Here is a 25,748-nt window from a genome sequence, read left to right on the forward strand (position 1 = left end):
AAAACTTTTACGCCCGATTTCATAATGGCAACCTAAAGTACACTTTAACTAATGTTCACTTTACACTAAAGTGCACTTTAGTGTTGCACCCGGTTTCATAATACCTACAGCTCTTTTCATTAGTAAAAGTAAACTTTAGTGTTTAATTTGGTAGGTTGGTATCGTGTTTATGTCAATTTTGCCGGGTTTTTGTCGAAATCGAAATAACGTGGTATATCTTTTGTATCTTAAATTGTTTGTAAAAGTTGTTAATTGTTTACAAAGTTAAAGTTAGTTGTTAATTGTTCTTAAAGTTAAAGTTAGTTGTTAATTGTTTGTAAAGTTAGTTGTTAATTGTTTGTAAAGTTAGGTATTAAAAGTTAGTTGTTATTTGTTTGTAAAGTTAGGTGTTAAAAGTTAGTTGATAATTATGTCTGCAGCGAAAAGAAGTCGTTCTGTGAATTTCACGAAAGAGGAGGAACTTTTACTCATTGAGGAAGTCTCTAAATATAAATCAATCATAGAGTGTAAAACAACAAATAAACTAAATTGGAATGAGAAGGTTAGTTTTTGTTATATATATTTTTGTTTATATATGGAAAATAAAAATTACATTTGCAGGAAAATGCTTGGAAGAAAATTGTTGCTAATTTTAACGCAAAAAACTTTCATGCCAGGACACTGGATCAAGTACGGGCCAAATATGATAACATAAAGAGCAAGGCAAGAAAGGAAGTTGCCAAGTTAAGGTGCTACCAAGCGGGGACTGGTGGCGGCCCATGCTCCAGTTTTAATTTAGACACCAGTACAGATGCTGTACTGGATTTGATGAATTTAAAGACAGTAATGGGTTTGAATGCAGAATTTGATTCTGATTCTATTGAAATCAATAAAGTACTAAGTTTAAACAGGTTTTTTTATAACATAATTATTAATTTCAATTGTTTTAGGATATACAAAATGATGTTGGAGAATTATTTGAAATGGATGTCAATAACGTATGCATATTTATATAAAGGTTGTATACATCTTTTTTAACACATTTTTTTTTAGATTTTAATTGTTGAAGAATCATCAACAACATCAAAAGATGAATTTGAACATAGTGATAACAATACAGACTCCAAAATTTCTTTAGAAGTAGTTGAACAGGTAGTAAAGATGTAATAAAAATGTACAGTTGTAATTAAATAATTCTTGTTTTTAGGATTCACCCAGAAAAAACTGGAACAAGTATGTTCCGGAAAAATTAAAAAAAACAGCCCATCAAAAGCTGAGGCCTAAAGTTTTAAATCCTGCCATTGAGGCAAAGAAAAAATATTATGAACACAAGCTGGAAGTATTAATTGAAGAAAATCAAAGGCAAAAGGAAAAGGAAGAGAGGGAAAAGGCTAAACATGAGAGAGATATAAGGGAGCAGGAATTAAAAATTAAAATATTAGAAATGGAATTAAAATTAAAACAAAAAATTTTGGCTCAACAAAATTTATAATAAATATAGTGTACAAAAAGTGTTGTGTTTTAATGTCCCTTATATTCCACAAGTAAATTGAAACTATTCAAAACATTTAAGAACACAGTACAGAAATTGATGAATTAATAAATATGTACAAAAATTATAAATATGTAAATTACTAAAATTAACCATCATGTCTTATAAAATTTATTCTTGACAAAAGTAAAAATAGAACTAATGCATTTATACATAATAACATAAATAGCTACAATTATAAAAATGTAAATTACTGAAATTGAGCATCATAATATCCTATAAAATTTCTTGACAAAGGTGAAAGTAAAAATAACATAATGCATTTATACATAATGTATAGGTACAATTATTAAAATATCAATTATTGAAATAAATATAAAATTTATCTCAACAAAGGTGAAAATAAAACTAATACATTTAAACATAATAATATATACCTACAATAATAAAAATGTAAATTACTAAAATTTGAGCATCATAATATCCTATAAAGTTTATCTCAATAAAAATGAAAATAAAAATAAATCTAATACATTTATACATAAAAATATAGGTACAATTATACAAGTGTAAATTTACTGAAATTGAGAATCATCATATAAAATTTATCTTAAAAAAGGTAAAACTAAAAATTAATGCAATACATTTATACACAATAATCTAGTACTTAAGTATAAAACTAATTTAAATTTTATAACTTTAAATCTATAATTCTCCAAAATGCTGTCTAATAAATAATTCACGATAATGTCTTCCATTATCTAAATTTCCCTGAAACTGAGGCAAATTATCTTCTTGTTGATCTAGATTAAGATCTACAGGAAACAAGTCTCCATTTTCTATGGCTATGTTATGCAGTACTGCTGTAGCTACTATTACATTCATAGTTACATCCAAATTCAGTCTCATTCCGTTTCTTAAAATTGGAAACCGTCGTTTCCATACCCCATATTGCCTTTCCACAACATTCCTGGTTCTTATGAGAGATTCATTGTAAAGATTTTCTGCTTCTGTTCTAGCATCATGTAGCTGGGTCATTAAATATGATTTTAAACCATAACCACTATCACCAACTAGTACAAATCTACCAAAGTTTCCAGCTTCAAATCTTTGTTTTATGCCACTATTGTTAAATATTGTTTGATCATGCACAGAACCAGGCCATCGTGCAACAATATTTCTGATTTTTAAGGTAGAGTCACTGATTGTTTGGACATTTAACGCAAAAAATCCTTTTCTTGAGCGATATATTTCTGCATCTACACCTCCAGGAGAATCAATTCGTATTAAAGTGCAATCAATTGCACCTATGCATCTTGGAAATCGTGCAATGGCATAAAACTCTTCTGCAGCTTGGACCATTTCATCATTTGTTTCATACATTTTAATGTACTGTCTGCTTAATGATGCAATTGCTGCAGAAACTCTTTTGATAATTCTGGACGCTGTTGCCCTTGATATACCCATGTAGTCAGCTACTGATACTTGCATGCTTCCAGAAGCAAAAAATCTTAAAGTCAATAATAATTGTTGGAGTGGTGTAACAGCTCCTCCCCTAAAAATAAGTTCTCATTAATATATTTCTCTATACACATTTTAACATTGTTGGTTTTACTTTTTAATGATTTTTGTATCCACCAATGTTAATGTGATCATAAATTTTATTATATCTTAATGGTATTACTTACCTATTTGTTGGAAGTTTTATTAAAGGTTCGATTTGTTCCAGTAAGGACATAACTGTTTCTTTTGTCAATCTAAATCTTTCATAGAAACTTACATCATCATATTGGTTTATATAATTTATTCTTTCCCTATAAACTTTAGGGCGGCGGACATATATAAATTCATCTTCAGAAGAATCTGAACTTGTAGAAAAATTCATTTTAAATTTGAAAAAAAATAAAAATGTAAACAAACTTGAAACAAGACCAAGACTGCCAAGACGATATAAGAATTTTGAGGTTAAACTGTCTATTGGTTTAGTAAAAGTGGACTTTAAGGAGTTAATTGACAGATTTCTACCATTTAACTTAATGTGAACTTTAAAGTAAGGTTACAGTATTATGAAACTGAAATTTACACTTTAAAGTGGACTTTAATTTAAAGTTTACTTTAAATTGATTATGAAATCGGGCGTTAAAAAATAAACAGATAACCTAAAAAGTGGCAATGTTTTGCCTAAGTTATAGTTTTTTTTTTAAATTTTGATTTTTTATTATGATTTTTTACAATTTTCAGTAGAAAACACAATTAAGCAAGATGCGAGCAGACGCTTCTCTGTTGTGGAATGCATTAAGAGGAATTATTTGCGTCTACAAACCGGCAGAAGTATCAGTAAGATCTCTTAGACTTAAGCTTATACATAAATTGTGCAAAGACTTAAGCGAATTAGATGTAAAGCTTAGAGTACCTGCGTTAAATCGTGATTCTTGTTCGAATAGTTTATTTATTTCCGACTCCACTGATCACTCAATCCAACAGCAGCAGTCTGTAACTTCTTTAATGTGTAGAGACCTAGAAACATCATTAATTTCTGATACTAGAAATGTGGATTTAAGTCACCACCCGTTAGTAGTTGGACCAAGGTATTATGATTTTTAAATTTTTTGTATAATAACACTGTTTTGTATATTGCAGTGCTCCTATTACATCGACAAATCATCCTCTTGCAACAAATCCGTGCAAAGAAATTAATTTTAATCATTAGGCATAAAATATATAGCATATAAATTATGTAGTATAAATAGTGTGAAGTCCTCCAACTATCTAAGCTGCAGTCTTTCTCTGTTGTATTTGTGATTTAATGGTCTTCAATATACAATTATATTATCTCACAATGATTAGTTTAGGGCTTTAGACAAGGAAAGAGAGAGGACAGGTAACTTTCATTTAATAAACCATCGAAAAGTGAAGCCAGTTTTGATGTGACCTTCATGTTTTGTGACTGCACGTTGTACATTACTTCCTCTCGCAGTCACATTTGTTATGTTATGTCTAAGGGTAAACCTTGAATAAAAAGGAAGGTAAACCTAATCAAAATGACACAATTCATATACACTTTACAGTTAAATGAGTAAATGTTATTATTGTTAAGACGAAGTTCTTTTGATTTTGTTTATTTCAGTCATCTTTGTAGATGGTAGTTAATTAATTCTCTGTCCCAGAAATAGTTTATTAATAAAATTTTCATTGTATATTTTTTAAGGTATTTAGATGAAGATTTAGCAGTAAGTTGGTCAAATTATTTAGGATGGAACACAAGTGGAGTTTTAATTTTTGGATTGAGAGCAGGAACACAATATGCCAAATATATTCGAGAAAACCGCCTAACAAGAGCATATAGAATAAAAGGTGTTTTTGGAAAAGCCACTGATAATGGATTTAAATCTGGAAAAGTAAGTTTCGTTTATTCATTCTTTATTAATATTTTATACTTTTTACTGACATTTCCTTTAAACAACTATAAAAATTCGGTTCTATTCTTTCCTTTAGAACAATTTTGGTTTGTATTATTAGTGTTCTTTATGTTTACTTATCAAATATGCTTCCCTAAGTTCTACTGTTCTCTGTCAAAGTCTTTTTGCAGTACCTTTTGTCAAGGACCGTTTTAGATTTATTTTACCTTTTCAATCCAGAACCGCAAAAATACTTAAAAATAGTTTTTATTCGTACAGTGGAATCTGGATAACACTAAATTTTTTCGTACATTCTCTGTGATAATCAAAAAATTCAAAGATTATGTTCATATTGTCATAATAATTCTATTTGCCTTTATTCTATGCGAGATCGCATTATCATTGAATGATGTAAACCCATATAGGAGGTCACACATTTAACTTTATTGTTAGCTACAATTACACAAGGCACTGAGGATGATCTGTTCAGATCGAAAACGTTATGCCAGTATTTAAATTTTGACGACACTTTTTATAAAGTTTTAACTATATGTTTTTATACCACAATACAAGTGTGAAGTGTTTTAACTTCTGTGTTTTTTAAACGATGGTACACAGCCAACTATGGGGTTTTTCCCATTAATTTTAATTTTTATTATATACAATTTATGTACTAAAATAATTTCAAAGACGCATTGAGATTAAAATTTATAAGCTAGAGAACCATATCAATGCATATATTAAAAATAAATTTGAGGTTAATATAATATTGCAACTCATTACTTTAGGAAAGTTCTGAAATTGTTTTCTTGTTTGACGTTTTGATTCCCAGTGCGGAAATCGTTTTCAAAGTTGTTAAAGGTATACATTTTGGCAGAATTTTTAGAGTAATCCTTTTTGAAAGCGATTTCCAGAGTGGAAATCGAAACGTCAAACATTATTTAAAAATTTAATTTTCATTACAATAAATTGTGGCTTAATCCCATATAAACATAGTATTTAAAATTCTTTAACTACAATTACTCGAAAGCTGTCCTTTATTACACAACCCCTTCATCTTCCAAGTCCTTCAATTGTAGTTATTAAAATTTATAGTAGTTAATAATAATTTAAGTACTCAATTGAAAGTTTCTCACAATCAATGGCTTTTGAAAAAACTGGTCTTTAATTTTGGAATTGAAAATTTTTTCTTTTATTCTCAACCTCAAATATGCTTGTGTAAACAGGTATATTTTCTATATTATTAATGTTTTACTTATACTTTCCATTACACTTGTTGCAGGTAGTTGAAAGATCCACTTGGAGGTTTATAAAAGAACATCATTTTCAGAAGATTTTATCAGCGATGCAATCATCTCATCAAATTAAAATGTATGAAATGTGTGGAGTAGACATGCAGTCTCAATTGGCGTACGAATTAGCTCTAAAAGGACCAATCCGACCGGCAAATTCTAAAATACCAATTATATATGGTTTAAAACTTATTGACTATGAAGGACCAAGTTTTACATTAGAAGTTCAGTGTATTAATGAAAATGAACAATATTTAATTAATTTGGTACATGAAATAGGTACACAACTTCACTCGACAGCTCACACCACAGCTCTAAAATGTATTAGGCACTGTTGTTTTAACTTGGATCATGCATTGTTACAAAAGCATTGGACTTTAGAGAATATTGTTAATAATATGGAAATGTGTAATGGACTATTAAGTCAAAATGAAAAGATTCTTAGACAAAATAATATAGCATTAGGATAAATCTGTTTGTTGATTTTAATTTTACAAATTGTTATCTTTTTACATAGTTTTTTTAACATGTTGATTTTATACTGTTTGTTGAGTTTCAAATTATTTTTATGTTACATTATTATGTGACAGAATGATGTTCTGTCTCCGGCTTCTGCACATAATGTAGCCTTTCTTAAATAACTTTAAAGTGTTTGTTTGTCCTTTTGTAGTGTAGTGTGATGTACATTTATATGTTTATGACATTTTGTTCTTGTCGGATAGGCCGCAATTGACGAAATGCCCCCGAAGATGATCTAGGGATCGAAAGTACTTGGGCAAGATTAAATTAAACTGTGCTCGATATATGCCTTTTATCTGATCAAAGTTCATTTATTCGAGCATTCAACCTTATATCTATTTATTTTTGGCACTCTATGTCGAACCAGTCTTTAATCTTTTTATTCTTTTGTTTATTGCATTCTTTTGCTGCTTTGTTCATTACTTGCTTTATTTGTTCTCAGTTTGCTCTTCTATTTGTATCTTTTTTAGTTCTCTTTCCATTGTTTCCTCATACATTTCTTGATATTTCTTTGTTGCCAATTGAATTGGGTTATTTATACATTTCTTTTCTTTAATTATGTTTTTGTTTTCTGGTATCAGTTGCTTAATTTTGATGCCCACGATGTAATGATCTGAGTCAGCGTCTGGTCCTCTGTATGTTCTTATCTTCTTTATACATTGCTGTTCTTCTTTTTCGATGAGCACGTGCTCTATTTGGTTTTTAGTCTTTCTATCTGGCGATATCCATGTTCCCTTCTGTATTTCTTTTCTTTCGAAATATGTCCTCATTATGATCATATTTTTTTCTCTTGCGAAATCTATCAGGAATTGTCCATTTTCATTTGTTTCATTGTGTTTAATACATTTTCCTATTTTCGGTCTTAATACTTTTTCCTTCCCTATTTTGGCATTTGCGTCGCCTAAAATAATTTTCATATCATATCTGGGTATATTTTCGATTGTTCTGTTTTTAACTTACTTAAATTAACAACTATAGTGATAACAAATAAACTGAATGAAATTAAAAAAAAAGCAAAAGAACAACAAGGTTTTAGGTCGGGAAGATCATTATATTAGAATACAACAAACCGGAATATCTATGTTTCGTGGACCTTAAGAAGGCATTTGACCGGGTCAAATTAAAGAACGTTATCCACTTATTGTACGCAAGAGAGATACCTCTAGGAATAATCAAAACGATCAAAAATATTTACCAAAACAACACAATAAAATTAAAAGTAGAAGAAGAACTAACTGATCCTATTGATGCTGGCAATGGGATAAGACAGGGAGATTCCCTGAGTCCTCTATTGTTCAATGTTCCAGGATACCAAATGGGAGAAAAACAACTTAAAATAATCTGCTATGCAGACGACGCAATACTACTCTCTCAAAGTGAAGATGATTTACAAAGTATGCTGCACCAATTTAATATAACCGCCAGAAAATTTAACACTAGCGTTAATTTCCCCCAATAAAAATTCATGATTATAACAGCAAATTTACTGAGATGTTAATTGGAGCTGGGAGGTCAGATAATAAGAACAAGTGATGGAATTTAAATATCTAGGATGGAATTTTAATATCTAATTTAAATATCATCACATTATCTAGCTACCGAAAGCTCGAAACTGAAGTCGAAGATCAAGTGAATAGAGCAAACGGAGCCGCAGGTTGCCCGAATGAAACAATATGGAGAAATAAAAATATCGGGAAAGAAATAAAAGGCAGAATTTACAAAACAGTCATCAGACCAATAATGACATACGCGACAGAAACACGACCTGCCATAGAGAGGATAAAAAGGATGTTAGAAACAGCAGAGATGAAAACACTTGAAAAAAATGGTGGTAAACTATGGGAGAGAGCTAAAAGTACATATATACGACGTAGATGCAAGGTGGAGAACATCAAGAACTGGGTAAGAAATAGAAGAGTAGAATGGAACAGTCAAATAAGCCGAATGACAACAAATAGAGTAGTAAGAGACGGTTCCCCAATAGGAGCACGATCAGTAGGATGACCACGAAAACGATGGAATGACAACATACTGGAGGCATATTGAAAAAGAGAGCCATGTCTGTATAAAAAGAAGAGAAGAAAAACCATTACTTTGACGTTTCGGCAAGGTCGCACTTGCCATTGTCAAATCGGGTAGTAACGCTTCTTGCTGATGCTTGAAGTAGACTACTTAAAGCCCATTTATCATCTCCAAATTAACCTGAAAGTAGTATATTTTTATAATTTTTACAAATCCACAAGAAAAGCAAGTAGTCCTTGAGATTTTATTTAAATGGTTTTTTGATAACTATAAATACTAACAGCTTAATGTCATTTCTTGTGTTAACTCACTAATATGTTTATTGTAGTTTTATAACAGAATTTTGAAATATTGCGAACTCATACAGTAGTAAAAATGTCTTTATAACGATTAAAACGTTACATTTTTGTTCTTATTAATTTCAAAGTACTTTCCATTATTTTCTGCTCGTACTATATGATTCTCGTTGATAATAACTTCTTTTTCCTTTGTTTTTATTCCTATATTTCATTTCAATATTTTCCTACTACAAATAAATTCACCGATTAATTTCTTAAGTCCCCTCGTAGTTGTACCTGCGCCTGCTTTGTCATACAAGAAACAGAAACCCCACTACTAAATAATTTACTTGTATGAATCCGATTCGATTTACTTTCTTTTTAAAATAAACCAGCAACCAACAAGGTACTCAATAAAAATAAATCTTCATGGTCAGAAACTTCCAACAATCTGGGTAAGTTTAATACTTTGTTCTTTTTACAACGACAACATATTATCATACATTAATCAAGAACATGAGCACTATTAGTTTTTCTTATGATTTTGTGTACGGTAGTACTTAAAAACCGCTTAGAATTTTTATTATTTTCACAAAATCATAAGAAAAACTAATAGTGCTCATGTTCTTGATTAATGTATGATAATATGTTGTCGTTGTAAAAAGAACAAAGTATTAAACGTATTGTTAGACGCAGTTTATAAAATATTTGTTTATTTAAATAAACGAATTGAAATATGTGTAGTAAATGTAATCGGTGATTACCACGCAGAATTTAGATAGAAAGATCAGTCATTGATCACATTTTTGTGGCCAAACCTACATAATAGTTATGAACACAGCCTATCTGCACATGTACTATTTAGAGATTTTAAGCAGAAGTAGGTATCGTGGACTTCAAAAGTTATTTCAAGGAATGAAGAACTTTAAAATCCCACTTAAATTAGTAAGACTCACCAAGATGACCTTAAGTAAAGTGTGTTTAAACGACCCAAAAAACAGGGCCATTTAAAACGAGCAGAGGTGTCAGATAGGTTAGGAAGAAAAATCACACACAATGACATCGCCTCACTTTTCTGAAAAGCATTTATTTTTTAAATCCAGATATCTCCTCACAGAAAATCAGATCAATAACAGCTCTACAGACAGCTATCGATAATCAAGAAATGCGAAAAAAGCATAACACAACACCAGATTCCCAAATCATCACATTTCATGAATTCCCTGATCCTGTAGAGGTCAAGGCCTAAACAGTAGATTTATGCCATCTACTTCAAATATACACAATGTCATTGCCAAAGTCCATGTTCTCTACTTATAACTGATATGCGCGACATTATTCTTTGCAAACCATCTGAGCTATCTGTAAATACTACTGCGTCGTCTATGTATGTAATAATACGTATTCCGTTGACTAATACAACTTCCTGTACTTCTCCAAGTGCTTGTTTGAATATATCTTTCAGCCACGAGTTTGAATATATGTTTAGAGAAAATGTTAAATAACACATAGGACAGAATTTACTCTTGTCTCAATCCTCTATTTATTGAGATTGCCTCTGTCATCTGATCCTCCACAACAGTCTGGTTGTAATATAAATTATATATGATTCTCAAGTCTCTATAGTCTAAGCCCGCTTCTTTCAAGATGGTTATGACCTTATCATGTTTTACTCTATCAAATGCCTTTTTGTAGTCGATAAAACAAATATATACGTCACTGTTGAAATATTTGCATCTCTGCATAAGCACTTGTCATGAGTACGGACTGAAGATAAATTTAAAGAAAACTAAATGCATGATCATGACTAAATCTGCACATGCAAAGATCCAACTGACTATTGAAGATACTGCAATTGAGAGTGTTAATAACTATAAATACTTAGGAACATGGATAACATTAGATGTAGACCAAACCAAAGAAATTAGTACACGCATTGAAATAGCACGTTCATCATTCATTAAACTTAAAAAGTTTCTTTGTTGTCGGGATATAAGATTAGAACTACGCCTGAGAATGCTTCGATGTTACGTGTTCTCTACTCTTCTTTATGGCTTGGAAGCGTGGACACTAAAACAAGTCCATCTGAATAAGTTGACCGCCTTTGAATATTGGTGTTACAGAAGAATCCTACGAATATCATGGATTCAAAGAATGTCAAACGTGGAAGTAACTAGAAGGATAGGAAATGATGCGGAAATAATATTAACTATCAAAAGACGAAAACTTGAGTACTTAGGACATGTGATGAGAGGGCAAAAATACGCATTATTACAACTTATTATGCAAGGCAAAATCCGAGGAAAGCGAAATGTGGGAAGACGAAGAATATCCTGGCTTAAGAACTTAAGAAAATGGTTTGAATGCAGTAGTGCAGAACTTTTTAGAGCGGCAGTCAACAGAGTCCGCATAGCCATGATGATTTCCAACCTTCGATAGAAGATGGAACTTAAAGAAGACTAAGAACTTGTACAGCGTATAGAGTCTCTCGGGTGGCTAAGATATCGCGGAATCCAAATTGTGTTCATGACATGTGTTCTTTGCATTTTTTATATAATTTGCTGTGTATCGCTCTTAAAAAAGTTTTAAGTAAGTGACCAATTAGGCTTATTGCTCTGTAGTCTTCGTCTGTCTGTTGTAGTTCTGATAATTATATCAAATGTTAATTTATTTTGATCTCAGTTCGTGTCACAACGTTACTAGTAATACTTCATGTTCTTCTTCTGGTTCCTATCCGTTTCGGATGTTGGAAATCATATTGGCAATCATGACCTTGCTCGCTGCGGCTCGAAACAGCTCCGTTGAGGTTTTCTTAAACCATGTTCTTAAATTCCGCAGCCATGATATTCTCCTTCTACCGGGTGCTCGCTTACCTTTGACTTTACCTTGCAATATAGACTGCAGCAGGGAGTAACGGTGCTGATTTCTCATAACGTGTCCCAGATATTGCAATTGTATGCGTTTGATCGTAAACACAATCTCTGGTTCCATTTTTTCTAGAACTTCCTTGTTCGTGATTCTTGCTGTCCATGATATTCTCAGCATTCTTCTATAAAGCCACATCTCAAATGGTTCAAGTTTTTTAATAGTGGTGTCTGTAAGCGTCCATGCCTCCGCCCCGTACAACAACACAGAGAAAACATAACATCTCAAATGTCTCATTTTTGTATCTAGGGATATGTTGTGACTTTTGAAGATGGCGCTCATTTTGTTAAAGACCGTTCTTGCCTTTCCTATGCGGCACTTTATTTCCTGTACATTGCTCCACTGTTCGTTTATAATAGTTCCCAGGTAGCAATACTGTTTTACTCGCTCTATCTGCGTCCCATTAATGTATAGATGAGCCCCATTTATATTCTCCTTGCTGATATCTCATTTGTTTCGTTTTGTGGGTATTAATGTTTAGTCCGTACTGTTGACTGTACTCGTTTATTCTGTCCATTAGCCTCTGAAGTCCCTCTAAATGGTGTCGTCGGCATATCTAACATTGTTTACTCTTTCACCATTTAGAAGGATGCCTTCGTCTATTCCGTAAAGAGCCTCGTTAAAAATTTTCTCTGAGTACATATTAAATATCAACGGCGATAGGATACATCCCTGTCTAACTCCACGTAGTATTTTTATGTGATCTGTTTCTTCTCCGTTAATTTTAGCTTCCTAAGCACGCGTATACGTCGCAGTTAACGTCCCTGCATCTTTGAATCAGTACCTGTACTTCTAAAAGTGCCTCTCTGGTACCCACTGCGTTAATGAAGCCGAACTGTCTGTCCGATATTTGTTCCTCGCACTTCTTATAAATTCTTCCATGGATGACTCTAAGAAACAGTTTCAACATGTGGCTCATTAGGCTGATTGTTCGATATTCTTCGCACTTTTTAGCCCCCTGTTTTTTAGGTATCGCTATGAATTCTGATTCTAGCCATTTATCAGGGATAATTCCTGTATTGTATATTTTATTGAAGACAGTCGTGATCCAATTTATTCCTTCTTCTTCCAAGAGTTTTAAAAATTCAGCTTCGATATTATCAGGCCCTACAGCTTTCCTGCTTTTCATCCGTTTTATTGCTTCTTCTACCTCGGATACTTCATGTTACTTTTGCAAATTATTTAAATATTAAATATTGGTAATTACCTTTTTACTAATATTTTACGCTAAGGTGATCGGCGATACCCACTTTTGCCTTACATGAACTATAATTTTGGCAGCCTTAAGACAATTCTTTTTTTAGTGGAACTTTGTGTCACTATACCTTGCATGACTTGGTGTTTAAGGAAGATGAAAAATTTAATTAAAAAATTCTGTGACGGTTTAAATAATTTATTTATACATTTAATGAACATACTATAACATTAAATCTTAAGGACACCGACAACTCGAAAATTACATCCTAAAATGTGCTGAAAATGTCTAAAATTCACTATACAGTGAAAATAAAAACAGAATGATAGTTTCGTTGTGTTGGTAAAAATTCAACAAGGAGAAAAGGTGTCGTACATTTACCACGTAGTATATTTATGTATATATGTTACATTTTTATATTTTTGGATAGATCAGTTCTTAGTTCTTCGAAAAATCCTTACTTCAAATGGAGACACTAATGAATTTTAAAGAATAGATATAGAAGTATACACTTCATATAACAAAAAAAAAACACGATTTTAAAATATTTTACAACTTAAATTTTTTCCGACGTATCAGCTCGTCAATTCGACATTAAATATACCTATTGCATATCCACAAGGAAAATGAAATTCCTGTAGTTGACTGTATACCATAAATCACAAAAGTTTCATTTAAAAATCCTTTATAAAAGGTCCTTTTTAATTAAAAAGACCCTTTCGGGCTGCATCACAGAAAAATTTTGGACTAAAAAGTCCATCATCAGTGTATCACCTAGAATAAGTATTACCACTTTAGTTACTGCAAACATAAAGGTTAAATTTTGACTAAGGTTAAAAAGCAATGTGGTTAAATACTTACCAGATGTACATGAACCTGAACATGAAATTTTGTACCCTTTTAAGGGTTTTACCCAAATATTTAGCGGCTTGACTTGGTAAGGCTACCTGGTAAGTATTTAACTACATTGCTTTTTTAACCTTAGTCAAAATTTAACATTCACGTTTGCATTCACTAAACTGGTAATACTTATTCCAGGTAATACACTCATGATGAACTTTTTAGTCCGAAAGCGATCTGTCTCAGTCCTTAACCTGTAGTAGGTATAATATAAATTGACACTTTCGATATTGTTGTTGAGTTGTTTTAGTCCAGCTTTTTAAAGATGGCTTCGAATGTCTGGTTAAACAGTTTTGCTTAAACACGCTTTGGTGATGTATCTTTTTGTCTGTCTCCTTAGTTTACTCTCTCTCTCTTAGCTTGTTTTATGAGTTTGATAGACGTTGTTGCCTTATATATTTTTTTACTAATTGCAGTTCTATCTAAAAAGTATGAAATAATTACTGGAAACGAAAACTGGTAGAAACTGCGCATATTAAAGGACGAATGAAAGTGCTATGAATATTTGAAAGAAAAGGCAATTAAAAATTAAAACAAGTAAACAAACAATAAGTCCAATAATTGAAAATTAATAGAAAATATTAAATAAGAAGTTTACGTTTAAAGAACTAGCATAATGCCTTGCGCAACTACAAACACATTAAGAAATAAAATAAAAATGGTCCAACCATTAAAAGAATAACCCAATAAAATAAATAATAACGATATAGGGGCGAGTAGAGGAAAAGTTCACGTCGTTTATCATCAATATGTAAGAAATGCTCTGACCATTAAAGGAATAAAACTATATTAAACTTAATTGATGACTTACGGACGAATGGAGAAAAATGCTACGGCAGCCATCTTTGGGAAATAAGATAAAAAATGCCATAGTCGTTAGATGATTTAGAGTTTTATTAGATTAAGCAGTTCATTTTTATCCGTGTGCGTCATCCTTTAAGTATATTGGCAGTTATCACGGCCCATTTTAATCTGTCTGTAGTATGACATCATTCAAGTTATCAACAATCCACAAGAAATAGAAGAAAAAGCCCTAAAGTTCGAAAATATCATCCAAGTAGTTCTAAGAAACAACGCTACTGAAGAAAAGTTAGAAATACACATGGCAAGGTTTAGAGATATAAACCAGGAAACAAAAGGCATGATTAGGAAAAAAAACAGAGCCAAAAGAACGAGAAACCAGGAAGATAAAATCAGAGCAAAACGTCTAAACAGAGAAGTGAAAACGGCATTGACAGAACACAAAAGCCGAAGGTAGGACAACTACGTACAAGAAATAGAATGAACAGGGTCCAAATATGCAAAATATTTGGAAACTTAAAAGAACATTAAGAAACGATAGGAAACCCATCCCCCCATTACGTGGAGAATTTGAATTTGAATTTGAATTGACGAAAAAGCCGAGGTGATGAGAAGGAGTCTCGAGAGAGGATGTACACTAAATTACTAAAACACCAAGACGAAGATGTAGACTTCATCGAAGAAGTCGAAGAACACTAAGAAATGCCCAAAGAAGCAGACGAGATAATCACACCCGCATCTTCACAAAAATAAACGAACTAATAAAAATAGTTTACCGAAAAAATCACCTGGTCTAGATGAAATTTCAAACAGAGCTCTAAAATATCTGCCAGCGAAAGCAATTACATTTTTAACAAACGTCACAAACGCGATACTCAGATACAGGCTCCTCACAAACCAATGGAAGGAAGCCCACGTTATTATGATTCCAAAGCCAGGAAAAAACCACACGTTTCCGCAAAATTACGGGCCGATAAGCTTACTTTCAGTAGTTAGCAAGATTGTAGAAAGTCATACTAAGCAAATTCCAATCAGAAACAGACAGGTTAGGAATAGTCCCAGAAGCTCACTTTGGATTCCGAGCAGAACACTCCAGCGAACTACAAGTACTCAGACTAATAGAGTACATAACAGCTGGATTCAACGACAACCAGTATACAGGAGCAGCCTTCCTGTACGTAAGCAAAGCCTTTGACAGAGTCTGGCATAAAGGAATGACATACAAAATAAGAAGTTATGGATATAGCGGAGCCATGACAGCACTAATCTCATCGTACTTGGGCGACCGGAAGTTTAGGGTTCGGATAGGAGTCACAATGGATCAAGGACTAACCTTCATGCAACATGTGGACCAAACCATCCAAAAAACAACCACAGCCAGAGCGGCAATAAAAGGACTCTTAGGTAAAAAAAGCAAATTAAGACTAAAAACAAAAATAAGACTGATTAACAGCATCATACTTCCAATAATAACATATGCATCTTTCGCATAGGGACACATACGTAAATCAAACAAAAAGAGGATACAAGCAGCACATAATAACAGCCTCAGAGAAGCGGTAAATATACCACGATATATTTTTGAACGATTCCTCTTCAGAGAACTGAAACAAGTAAGGGTGACAGAGATAATAAGATATGATGCGTTCCATCGATGGAAACACAACAGACCAAAACAGCAAATCCTGGCGAACATTATAAAGTCTAGAAAATCGTAGGCTCTATCAATAGAAGACAATCCAACACATAGTACTCGCAATTTTTATAATGTCTAATGATTACTTTTCAGACATCTCTCAAAAAAAAAAATTACAAAAAACTAAAAAAAAAACGACTTCGGCCACCAAAAAATTTCAAAACTACTAACAAAAAGGGCGAAAGCCACCAAAAAAATTAACAAAAAACCCTAAACCCGGGCACAAAGGCCCACATCCTCGAGCGATAAGTCGCCAATCCAGGAACGGAGACTTGGGGCCCGAGCAAGCAAGCAGGACTTCCACACGACAAGCACTTTGCTGATAGTTGTGCAAATGAGTTGCAACATCCGAGTGTAATTCTTAAGGGATGTACAAGTCTCTCAAGGCTGGGTTAAATTAAATTGCTTGCTTGTTTACAGTTCTGAAGAGTTCTATTGTTGTTTTATTTAAGTAATGCTGTAAATTACTTTATTAAGTACATTTTGTGATAAAAATGAATGTATTCGAATATTTATTGTACTACTGTGTTATCTATAAAGGAAAGTTTCCAGTCGTATACCATAGTTTAAACAAACTTAAAATTAAGTAAAAACTTCTGATGTAATTGCTATATTTATAAAATGACTAAAATATTGAAAATGTTAAAAAGGATTACAATACATACCGACCCTTACTAGAAATAGCCACCACATCTGGGTCTGACCAAGTAACTTATCAAGTTGGCTGCTAACTTTTGTTAGACCCAGTCGTGGTCGCTATTTCGAGTAAGGCCAGTGTATTCTCTTTCGGTTTAATCCAATATCATCGACTTTGTCGTTATAATTTTTACAACAAACATTTAAAATAATTATCGATTATCGATACTTAATATTATCCCCGTATATGCACCGGATAACAGCAAAAACAAGGAAGACAAAGATGCTTTTTATGTACAGCTTTAAGATCTACTGGACACCACAATAGCCGGTAGTAAAACAATAATTCTCGGCGACCTAAACGCCAGAGTAGGCAACATACCTGTGGCTGGAGTTACACAAAGATTTAACGAAGAAGCGCTGAACGACAACGGAGAAAGACTTCTAGAACTTTGTTTAATGAATAACCTCCGAATTAACAACACATACTTTGACCACCCAATACAACATAAGATCACCTGGTCAGATACAAGAGGACGTAACTCTATGATTATATATTATATTATTATATATACAAGAATATAATAGATGTGCGCACTATATCTTCTGCCAATGTAGGATCCGACCATGGCCTGGTACTAGGAAAAATAAATATAGCAATCACCACACAAGGCAAGCGAAATACAAAAGTAGAAGAAAAGTTAAACATAGAAAGCTTAGAAGAAGAAGGGACACAAAACTTGTATAGAAACAGACTAACAGAAAAGCTAAACAGCCATAACCTAGAGACTAAAAATAATATAGAAGAAACCTGGAAAATTATTAAAAATGGTATCCTACAAGACAAGCAGCGGAAGAAGCTTTAGGTACAAGAAAAGTTAACAGAAATAAACGCGAATACAAAGCTCCATGGTACGACGAAAGGGTGAAAGAACTAGCAAATGAAAAGAAACAAGCTTTCCTAACATATAAAGGAATGAAGACGCCGGAGGCACGAGAAGACTACGTGAGAATCAGGAATAGAGTAAACCAAGAAATAGATAACATCAAAAAAGAACACTGGGAGAAATTTACCAAAGATATGGAATACGACCTCTATGGATCCCAGAAAAAGGTGTGGAAGATGATAGGGAGACAAAAAACAGAAATGGAGGAATTCGTATGCATAGATAACATTACAGAGGAACAATGGACTGAGCATTTCACGAAATTATATGGAGAAGGAAGGAAGAGAACAGAGAAAGAATTATTAACGAAACTCACGATAGAGTACTAATATCAGAAGAAGAGCTACAAGAACGAATAAAAAAATTAAAAAACAGAAAAGCACCTGGTCCTGATAAGATAAACAATGAACTGCTAAAATATGGAGGAACAACACTACGCAAATGGCTCCTAAAATTATTCGTCGATATAATAAATACCGGAGTAGTACCAGCAGAATGGAAGGAAAGTCTCTTGCTACTGATACTTAAAAAGGGAGACTCGAGAAATCCTGAAAATTATAGAGGCATTAGTCTGATGAACAGTACATTAAAATTGTTAACGGCAGTCATAAAAGATAAAATCGAGGGAAAAGCCAACATGGCAGATGAACAACAAGGCTTCCGGAAGAACCGCAGCACAATAGACGCAATTTTTATTATCAGACAAATAATAGAGAAGTCTATTGAATATGAAAAACCAGCATACATGTGCTTTGTAGATTTAAAAAGTGCTTTTGACAGGGTGAAGCGAAATGACATCTTAAATTTATTACAAGCTGAACAAATAGACCATCAGATAATAAGGACAATTAATGAAATTAACAAGAACAACAAGACCAGAGTTATAATGCCAACAGGGGAAACAGAATGCATAGAACTAAAAGGAGGAATCTGCCAAGGAGACTCGCTCAACCCATTGTTATTCAATATGGTGATGAATCAAATAATTCACGAAGTAAGAAAACGACACGGATACCACATGGGAGCGCATAAATTCACGATACTATGCTATGCCGATGATGCAGTACTAATTGCTGATAACGAAGATGACCTACAAAGGCAGCTCCACACCTTCAATATCACAGCAAACAAACTTACTATGAGAATATCAGTAGAAAAAACTAAATATATAATGATCAGTAAAGAGCCGCGTAGATGCAAACTAGAAATAGACGGCAAAATTGAAAACAAGTAATGAAATTCAATTACCTAGGAGTAGAAATCACTAGTGAAAGGGATATAAGAACAGAGACCACAAGGCAAGCATCAAAAGCGGCAAGAGTAAGTGGTTGCCTCCGAGAAACCATATGGAGAAACAAATATCTGACCACGGAAAGCAAAATGAAAGTATAAAAGACAACAGTAAGACCATCCGGAGACAAGGACCGATACAAGAAAGACGAAACAACAAATCAACAATATCGAAATGAAAGTATTAAGATCAATAGCGGGCATATCATTAAGAGACAGACAAACCAACAGAAGTATACCCGAACAATACAAAATTCAAAATATTAACAGGTGGATAAAAACAAGAAAAAAAAACTGGAACGAGTATGTAAACCAAATGGGACCAGATAGATTAGCGAACATCTGTAAAAACAACAAGCCGTATAGCAGAAGACCCGTTGAAAGGCCGCCAAAAAGGTGGAAAGATAATGTATAGTCAACAACGACTGAAACGGAATAAGAGGCAGACAAACAGGAGTAATCCTAGTCGCACGAAGAAGAAGAAGACATTTAGAATTTAATTCATAGGTTTTTACACTTTTTTAAAGTGGCTATTTACAAATGCCTAAGTTCTCACTGATGATGGTCTGATACGATCGAAAACGTTCTGATGAAAATTGTAATCCATTTGGATATTCCCAATATTTTAGTAATTTGATAAATATACTACCACCAATTACACCAGAAGTTTTTACTTCATTTTAACTTTTTTTCTTTTCAAATTGTTAATTTTTATGTATTCGGATTTATTGAAATGGATTTAATTTGATTACATAATATGTAAACTATATCAAGTTCTTTTTAAATCGAAACACTAAATATATTGTGTATATAAGGCAGTGTATACATAAACATCATTCTTTCTAAATTCAAAAATGTACTCCCAATATTTATTGAAAATAATAAAGTAATAGTGTCTGAGAACTGACCTACACCAATTTTAATAATTCATTTTCACTCGGGAACTTACTTCCTCACTGTCTTAATTAGTAACGCTGCACGTTTCTTTTTCTTAAGAATCTGTATCAATATTTACAAATTGACTAATCTCTTAGTGTTTAACCTTTCAGTACGAAAAAATATCACAGATTCATATCAAATCAAAGTAAGTTACATACAAAATGTAAAAACATCGGTAATTTCAAAATTTTAAATTTTTACAAAAAATGGAAGAGTAGAGAGGAAAAATACATTTATCGTTTAAATGGGATAAAAATATTTTTTCAATATTTTTCAAATTTTAGTAATACATATAGATTATCAAATCTTATTGTTTAAAATGTTCGAAATAAATAAAAAAATAAACAAGTAATTACCATAATATAAGCTTAGGTTGGTCATAGTCTTTATTGTTGATACACAATCATTTTTTTGCGAAAATGGTATTTTATACAGAGGGACACAATCTATACTAGGTATAACAAAAATATAAATAGGACTCCTACTTCTTCTAAAATAAGTCTTTTTACCTTTTCTGTTTCAAGAAGTTCAGCGTCTATCAGTTATACTATTACCTTTACATTGTTATCATTAAGATCTAACGTTCTATCGTTTTAAGTTGACAGTAACGAATTCACAACCAATTCTTTTGTTTCTGATAAGAATGTTTATAACCTAAATTTTATTTTATGACATGTTCTGTAATTATTTTAACATAATTTTATTGAAGTGTTCATGTATATGTGTTTTAAATATGTATTTGTTAAAGAACGTTTTTTAAAAAACAATTTTGGATAGTTTTCGCCATCAATTGTAGGGGTCAAATGAGTTGTTCATTTCATTTGATAAACATCACGACAACTAACCTCAATTAGTGCAAGATGCAAAACAACAATTCTTTTTCTGTATTTTGTACTAATTTTGTTTATTGTAGCATCCTGATGATGCAAATAAAGATTTGCGAAAGCTTGGTTTACTAAAAAGAGTACTTCTTTGTCCTATCTTCCGCTGCACACCCAAATATTTGAGTTTTGTATTCTATTTGATCAGCGTTGATGACAAGCGTTTATCGCTTTTTCAGTATATATATATATATATATATATATATATATATATATATATATATATATATATATATATCTACTTTCCTTTTAGTATAAAATTAACAAAAAATTACAATGGTTAAATTATTCTGACTCCTATACTATATGCCATCAAAGGTTAGTTAAGACAGATTCTTCAGTTTAGTTGAGTGTTCGAGAACTTTAGGACTTAAATCATTTGAATATATTCTTTTAATAATCTATTTTCTCGATCGAGTAGGCTTCCCCGTCATACGTTTAGGTGAGTACAGGGCTCACTAACCACTGGCTACGTGTAAATCATCGAGTTAGAATCTATGGAGAGGGCATCACGTGACTAAAAACGACCTCACTTCGGCCATATTGTTAAGATTGTTTTGACACTTTTGACAGATAGTACTATATGTTTGTTTACGTTTGTTATTTTTCGAATATTTTTAGTTTTATAATACTTTTATAGAAACTGTAATAATATATTGTGATAGTGCATAATAATGGTTTCTTGTTCTCAACGTAGTTGCAGTATAAGAAGCAATGTTAATAAAAAATCTTCAGGAATAACGTTCTACAGGTTAGTATACAAATATGTAAACAAAGTAATGGCCCGTACTTCAGAGAATAAATTAATAGTATTTGACTGTATTAATTTACCTTTATGTATAATATATCGTGTTTTTAGTGTTTACCGCGGGATAAATAAATCATAGTTTATTAAAAATGCATTGCACTTTTTTAGATTATGATTAAATCTTCTGAATAACTAGTCATATTTTTATAGTAGTTTTAATATTATTGAGTCCGGCCATGATCCCACCGCCATATTGTTATCATCGGTAGCCACGCCTACCTACGCCGTTTTTAATACACACGTTAATATGCTCATAGCTTCTCCATAGATTCTAACTCGTTGGTGTAAATGATTGTGTTTACTGGACTTGAACTTGAAAAAAACTACCCAACGTAATTGACTTTTGTAAATAGTAGGTTCTTTGAACTAATTTATTTTACTAAATCACTGGCTATGCCCGAACCGACTGCCTGTACCTTTGTTGTCTCGAAAAATAAAGACGACATAAATTAAGTAATTACCCAAAAGTAGGCCACAGAAGTCTTAATGGGGTAGTGATGCATCTCAAATAGTGGCTGCTTTCCTAGATTTGACAGCAGCCTATGACACAGTAAGGCACAAAACATTGCTCCGCAAATTATACGACACTCTCAATGACCACCATCTGGGTAAGGTCGTATATTCCTTATTACTGCAAAACATACGTTTTTTCGTTATGCTGGAGGGTAAAGTAAGTAGGTGGAGAGTTAAAAAAACTGGCCTCCCACAGGAAAGTGTTTTAGCACCAATGCTCTTCAATAGCACTTCCTCTATGCTGATGATCTTGCAATATGTGCTCAAGGAAATAGTTTTGAAGAAGTGGAGAAGAAACTCGAAACTGCCTTAAAACAATGACAAAGTCTTTGCCAAGTCTTTGCCAGTCCAAGCTAAGCGAAAACTCCAAATTGCGTGGAATGGTAATACATTAGAATACACAAACCAACCTATATATCTTGGAGTAACTCTGGACCGGTCCCTCATTTACAGACAATATTGCATAAAAACGAGAGGGAAAGTAACAACTAGGAACAGCATACTCACAAAGCTAACGGGAAGTAAATGAAGCACACGTCCTGACGTTTTAAGAACAACGGCACAGGCACTGTGTTTCTCAACTGCTGAATATGCGTGCCCCGTTTGGGGCAGATGTGCCCACACCAAACAAGTTGATACTGCGCTAAATGAGACATGCAGGATAGTAACGGGGTTCATGAAACCAACGCCACTCTCAAATCTATATAAAGCAGTGGGTTTTGCAGAACCCTCAACAAGCAGAGGGGTTACAGAGCAAATAGAGAAAATTAAACAGATCGCAGACGAGCGGCATGCCGTATACAAAGCTCGAACACTACGAAAGCGACTAAAATCTAGGAAAAGCTTCCTTGGAACAGTGCAGGATGAACCGCCTGAGTATTTTCCTCTTTCAATGGACCGGCCAGTCCCTAGACTTTAATACGTGGAAAACTGTGAATAGGATAAGAACGGGGGTCGCTCCAGTAAAATCAAATATGGCAAAATGGGGAAAAATCGACCAAGATGATGTGAACTGTGACTGTGGAGAAACACAGAATATGGAATATCTTCTTACATGCAGAAACTGTCCTCATCGATGTACCCTTGAAGATTTGTGGCTACAACCAAGATGGAACTGGTGTAGCCCGATACTGGGCAGAAATTTTATGAATGACATGTCCGGACACGATAAAGTAAAGTAAAGTATCTCAAATAGTATAAAATTAACCTCACCTCCACGGTGGTGAACCCTGTTATCACAAATAAGGCTCTGGCAAGCGAATATCAGCGGAATAACTGTAACAACTGGAATTAAGGAAATGTAGTTCCATTAAGAGTGAGAGGTGCCAACCCGTCTTTCCGACTGAACTGCTCACTGAACTCAGCTAAACTGAGTAGGCCGTTTAACCTTGGTTGTACCGATTAACATTACACATTATTCTGCCACACCAACCCGTTTGACCAACTTGGTGGGATATGGCCAAAAACCTTAAAAAAACAAAAATGTTGATTTTAACATAGACACGGAAGATATCCCATGTGGGTAGGAATTTTATTCCACAATCCAACGGGGAAGATATAGTGGCAAAATTAACTGGCAAAAGGGTGGCTAAGAAACTCAGGTGAGACTAAACGATACAGTTAGCAGTATAAGTATGGCCGTGAGAAGAAAAGAAAACCTCTTCACGGTCACCAACGTTGACCCATCCGTAAATAAAAGTATCCTAAATAGAGCCATCCAGAAATGGACAGGCATTTCCAAAGACGACCTAGAGGCTAGAGCCCTCACAGAAAATAAATGGGGCCAACAGGTGGCAACAATTGCGGTGGGGTCGGTCAGAACGGAACAAATGAAGAGACACCGTATAATAAAAATAGGGTAGGTAGGGTGCCCAATAATGGAGAACTACACCCCAAGAAGTCATAATACATTTCAATGTAATGATACAGATAGGGCAACATCATGTTACAATTGTTAGAAAGACCTATCTAAGTATAATTGGTGGACGCCTCTACAGCCCACCAAGCTGCACAAACTCATGCCCTTTATTTTTCAACCAACGAAAAATTGAAGCATAAGACTCCACAGGTATTTGTTCCAGAGCACTGAGCTCAGCTAATTCAATAATCTCTAACGGTAAAACGTTTAAGGTATACCGAATGCGTCAAGAAAACTTTTACAGTTTTGAAACATCAAATGTGTGATAACTGATCCAAAAAAGACACTAAAGGTGTTCATTTTAAATGGAGACACCACTGCGGTACTTTTTATATGAAAATTGTTAGAAACAGTTTATGTTTTATTTTAAGGCAAAACTAAACGAAGAGTTTTTATTTTCCATATATGTGTATGTGTAAAAATGAGCTGGATGTTCTATTGTTACCATGGGGAACATGTTATAAAAACATGATCATGAAACATCAATCAACAAATTTAAATGGGACAAGACAACAATTTACCACGAGTTCTACAAGAATCTTTCTCATGAACATAAAAATAAATGAAAAAGAAGAAAGAGTTTCTTCTTAACAAGAAACTGAAGCGTTGGATGTCCTTTTTACCTAACTCTGATTATGAGTGGTTATGATTATGGTTTAAAAATCGTTATTTTTTAAATTAGGTATATATCGTATTCCATCAAACTATATTAATATAAAGACACTGTAATAATCTGATATAATTAGTGTGATTCCAGATTAAAATAAATGTTTTTTCTAAAGTCTAAATGACGAATGTCAGATAATTTAATTGCAAAGTCTGAGAATAAATCTATAAATACATATAATTTTAAGAAAGTATTTTTTAAAGTTTATTACAGCACATTACATTAAAATATGTCATACAAATAGCAAAATTTAAGCATTAAAGAGCAAGAAAATTATTATTCTGAACGAGAAAAATATTAGTTGGTCGGTAATTAGTCTTAAACTTTTGATAATTTTCTTGAAAGTAGGGTTACCATATAAAATCACGCAAAATTTTTGTTATAGTATTTTAATTTATTCACTTTTATGTTAATAATAAACTGCATGTAGTTTTTTTAAGTTACAATTATTATTGGTTATGAGCACATGCGCTCGATTGTATAAAAACTTCCAGTAACTTTCAGTCGATGTCAAAATGTAACCAACATATTACAAATAAATTATTATTTTGACTTCAGATATAAGAGATTGACTGGAGATAAAATTCACTCCAGTGAATAAATTATAGGTATACTATTATATAAAAAATTGTATATATTTAACACAATTTTT

General features: G+C 32.8%; 2 protein-coding genes across 3 annotated transcripts; both read left to right on the top strand.

Moving 5' to 3' along the window:
- Window positions 1-17: 17 nt before the first annotated feature.
- On the top strand, window positions 18-1,911 carry LOC140447042 (uncharacterized). Its single transcript, XM_072539629.1, has 5 exons — window positions 18-541; window positions 601-873; window positions 930-977; window positions 1,033-1,131; window positions 1,187-1,911. Exons 1-5 carry the CDS (start codon window positions 410-412, stop codon window positions 1,469-1,471), a joined length of 837 nt encoding a protein of 278 aa, XP_072395730.1. The 5' UTR covers window positions 18-409; the 3' UTR covers window positions 1,472-1,911.
- A 1,504-nt stretch (window positions 1,912-3,415) lies between these two features.
- Window positions 3,416-6,673, top strand: LOC140446046 (pseudouridylate synthase TRUB2, mitochondrial). Of its 2 annotated transcripts, XM_072538554.1 has the most exons (4): window positions 3,416-3,521; window positions 3,713-4,059; window positions 4,680-4,869; window positions 6,152-6,673. In XM_072538554.1, the coding sequence occupies exons 2-4, from the start codon at window positions 3,734-3,736 to the stop codon at window positions 6,629-6,631; spliced, it is 996 nt and encodes a 331-aa protein (XP_072394655.1). In that variant the 5' UTR covers window positions 3,416-3,521; window positions 3,713-3,733; the 3' UTR covers window positions 6,632-6,673. The 2 variants fall into 2 exon arrangements, with proteins under 2 accessions (XP_072394655.1, XP_072394654.1); XM_072538553.1 differs by lacking the exon at window positions 3,416-3,521 and having other exon boundaries at window positions 3,537-4,059.
- Window positions 6,674-25,748: the final 19,075 nt, after the last annotated feature.

The sequence above is a fragment of the Diabrotica undecimpunctata genome, chromosome 7 (genome assembly GCF_040954645.1).
Source record: "Diabrotica undecimpunctata isolate CICGRU chromosome 7, icDiaUnde3, whole genome shotgun sequence".
Lineage (NCBI taxonomy): Eukaryota > Metazoa > Arthropoda > Insecta > Coleoptera > Chrysomelidae > Diabrotica > Diabrotica undecimpunctata.

Bases quoted from the DNA above. Each gene is read 5' to 3' on its own strand.
- LOC140447042 (XM_072539629.1), top strand. From the start codon at position 410: ATGTCTGCAGCGAAAAGAAGTCGTTCTGTGAATTTCACGAAAGAGGAG. The intron at 874-929 runs GTACTAAGTTTA...CAATTGTTTTAG, and splicing joins ATTCTATTGAAATCAATAAA to GATATACAAAATGATGTTGG. The intron at 1,132-1,186 runs GTAGTAAAGATG...TCTTGTTTTTAG, and splicing joins CTTTAGAAGTAGTTGAACAG to GATTCACCCAGAAAAAACTG.
- LOC140446046 (XM_072538554.1), top strand. From the start codon at position 3,734: ATGCGAGCAGACGCTTCTCTGTTGTGGAATGCATTAAGAGGAATTATT. The intron at 4,060-4,679 runs GTATTATGATTT...ATATTTTTTAAG, and splicing joins CCGTTAGTAGTTGGACCAAG to GTATTTAGATGAAGATTTAG. The intron at 4,870-6,151 runs GTAAGTTTCGTT...CACTTGTTGCAG, and splicing joins ATGGATTTAAATCTGGAAAA to GTAGTTGAAAGATCCACTTG.